Here is a 2,500-nt window from a genome sequence, read left to right as displayed (position 1 = left end):
TTTATTCATGTCCGTGATATATTAATGACAATACTCCTGCTTTAGTCATAATATTTACTTGAGTTGTGTCATCTGCTTTATCGGTATGCCTGTGTCCTAGTACCGTATATCTATGCACGCGAAGTGGAAGTGATGTGTTTATGGAAAGTATGAAATAGATAATGAATGATGTGTCAGTATATAATAAAATCAGCGTAATCGCTTTGTTGTTTGTATGTATTTTGGGTAAGTTTATGAAAGTTTAGAAATATTTATGTATGCATTTTATGCTCCAACTTGTGTGTCTACGTTGGTATGTGTGCGCGTGCGAGCATGTATGTATACGTGTGAGTGAGTCTGAGTGTGTGTATGAATAATTGATCTATATTGGCCTAAATTAATAATACTACATTTTCAAACAGATTCAACAGACTTTGCTGTTTATACACGAGCTATAAAAAATATAAAGCCAACATACAATTTACTCAATTATCTAACATATATCAAGACACCTACGTTACCGACATTATAGGCGGTAAGAATATGACCGTTATTGTTAGGCATGTTGTGGATGTAGGAACCAGGCTATAAAACAGCGAAGATGGTATATGGGAGTCATTGCATAATGGGAAGAGGTTCACTATAAGAAACAGAGGAGTGAGGAATAAAGTCAGTGCACGAGTAAGGTCAGTTAGAAAAGGATAGCTTCACGTGAGGCAAGAGGAGGGTCAATGTACAGTACAAGCACATGTGAGGATTGGGTATTGCGAAACAGGTGTAGAGGAAAATATAAAAACACAAGAACAGGTGTGGAATCGGATCGGTGGGTCTATCGCTGGTGTGGACGGCGGGAGGGAAGCAGGGAGGGAAGGGGAGTGAGGCTGGGGTGGAGGGAGGGAGGGAGAGCGGGTAGGCAGTGGCGCCAGAGCAAGCACGACAGCGTGACGGACTGAAGCTGAGCAGACAAGTTTGTTATGACTATTATCTCACCATTGTCGAGAGAGGCCAGCGGTGCCTTGTAGGTGCTGGGTCGCAATATCGACAGCATTTTTATAAGCTTCACTGTTGCAGACTTCGGGTGGAAGTAATCCCAGCCGAGTGGGTGTCGGGCCTGGCGGTCGCCACTCACAGAGTCACTAACGAAGGGGGTCGTGGCCTGTGTGGTGGTAGCGATTCCCGGGCGAAGCGATGCACTGATCTGTCAACTTTCCGTCTGCGTGGCCGTCGTCTCCGGCTGACGCAACTCTAAGGCTGATGAGATAATACCAATACTGGTTGTCCCTTTCCTTACGGCTCCTCTTCGAACGTGTTGATTGTTGTCAGTCTGACTGTAATGGAGTACTTGTTTCCGACAATTGAGAAACTGTCTCCGTTTTCCATAGATATTACTATGGGAACTGTTTACACGAGGATTGTGATTGGACTGTGGAACGTCCTCCCACCTCCAAGGTTCACGAAGATCTAACCGGCGTGAGGATGTATGCTTACACTTCACCTGACGGTTGATGCAAGACTTCACCACGGTGCCGGCCGCTGTTCTCGCTTATATTTCTCAGTTGGAAATGTAGATCTGGGAGCCGTTCATGTACAAAAGTCTGATTAATTATCAGGCGTGAAAGACGCTTGCCTGAAAGGAAAATTACACACGATAGGAAGAATTAGAAAAACAGTTCAGCATTTAATAAACTAGGCGTGGCAACTCGTGCCGCGTGTGCCTCTCTCTGACAGCACGTGCGCGCGCCGCCTCAGAATGTGTTGGATGTTTATCTGCCTTGGCACAACACCATCAAACTAAAGTTTATGTTCCCCTGCCGAGGTCGCCAACCCTGGCACTTGTTCAGAGGTGTCAGGGTACCATAGCGTCTAGGCCTGTTATCCGAGTTCCTTCCGATCACGTAGACTTCGCGACCCGAGGGCGCAGGCGCGGGACAGGAGATCGATGAGCCGCTAAAGCAACTTCTGAATGGCTTGCGTCAGCATGAGCGTCGTCCCTGATAAACATTCTAGAAACATACAGTGTGCAAAGATAAAGGCGGTTTATGGTCTCTTGGAATTCAGACGTATGTTTAATAAGTTTACTGCATACCAAAAGCGATAAGCCTCGTATACGTATTTCTTAACATTAAACCGGATGTCTGTTGATAGATCTCCAGCAAACAACCGTTAGACAAACAGATAAAGACAAAAAAAAAAAAAAGTCAAAGAAACATATTTAGAGTTTGCACTTTGTAAAGTTAGACAGACAGGCAGTACATATGATAGAGAAAGTGATTCTGGTTGATAACTCCAAATCAAACACAGGCTCGAAAACACATCAAACGAATTAACATCTCTGAAAAAAAATAACCAACAGACTAAAGCTGACTTCGCGTATTATAGAGAAAAAGCACAAGCATAACATACGAGTCACACACACCCTCGACTCCCCCCCCCCTCGCCAACTACACCTGCCTGGACGACGCTCATCATAAAAGAGAGAAAAAAAAGACTTGAATGGAATCGTACGGGATGTTGACAGGGA

General features: G+C 44.6%; 1 protein-coding gene across 1 annotated transcript in view; it reads right to left on the bottom strand.

The window, feature by feature from the left end:
• LOC122253815 (protein charybde) overlaps window positions 1-1,442 on the bottom strand; it is a 4,436-nt gene extending 2,994 nt beyond the window's left edge. Inside the window, exon 1 of the mRNA XM_043017148.2 lies at window positions 970-1,442. Within this exon, the coding sequence (XP_042873082.1) occupies window positions 970-1,027 (58 nt within the window). The 5' untranslated portion in view covers window positions 1,028-1,442. The remainder of the gene's footprint in view (window positions 1-969) is intronic.
• Between the last annotated feature and the right edge of the window lie 1,058 nt (window positions 1,443-2,500).

The sequence above is a fragment of the Penaeus japonicus genome, unplaced genomic scaffold, assembly GCF_977035675.1.
Source record: "Penaeus japonicus unplaced genomic scaffold, GWHDUDI00000001_assembly GWHDUDI00000024, whole genome shotgun sequence".
Taxonomy (NCBI): Eukaryota; Metazoa; Arthropoda; class Malacostraca; order Decapoda; family Penaeidae; genus Penaeus; species Penaeus japonicus.
This window is presented reverse-complemented; position numbering and strand designations above follow the sequence as displayed.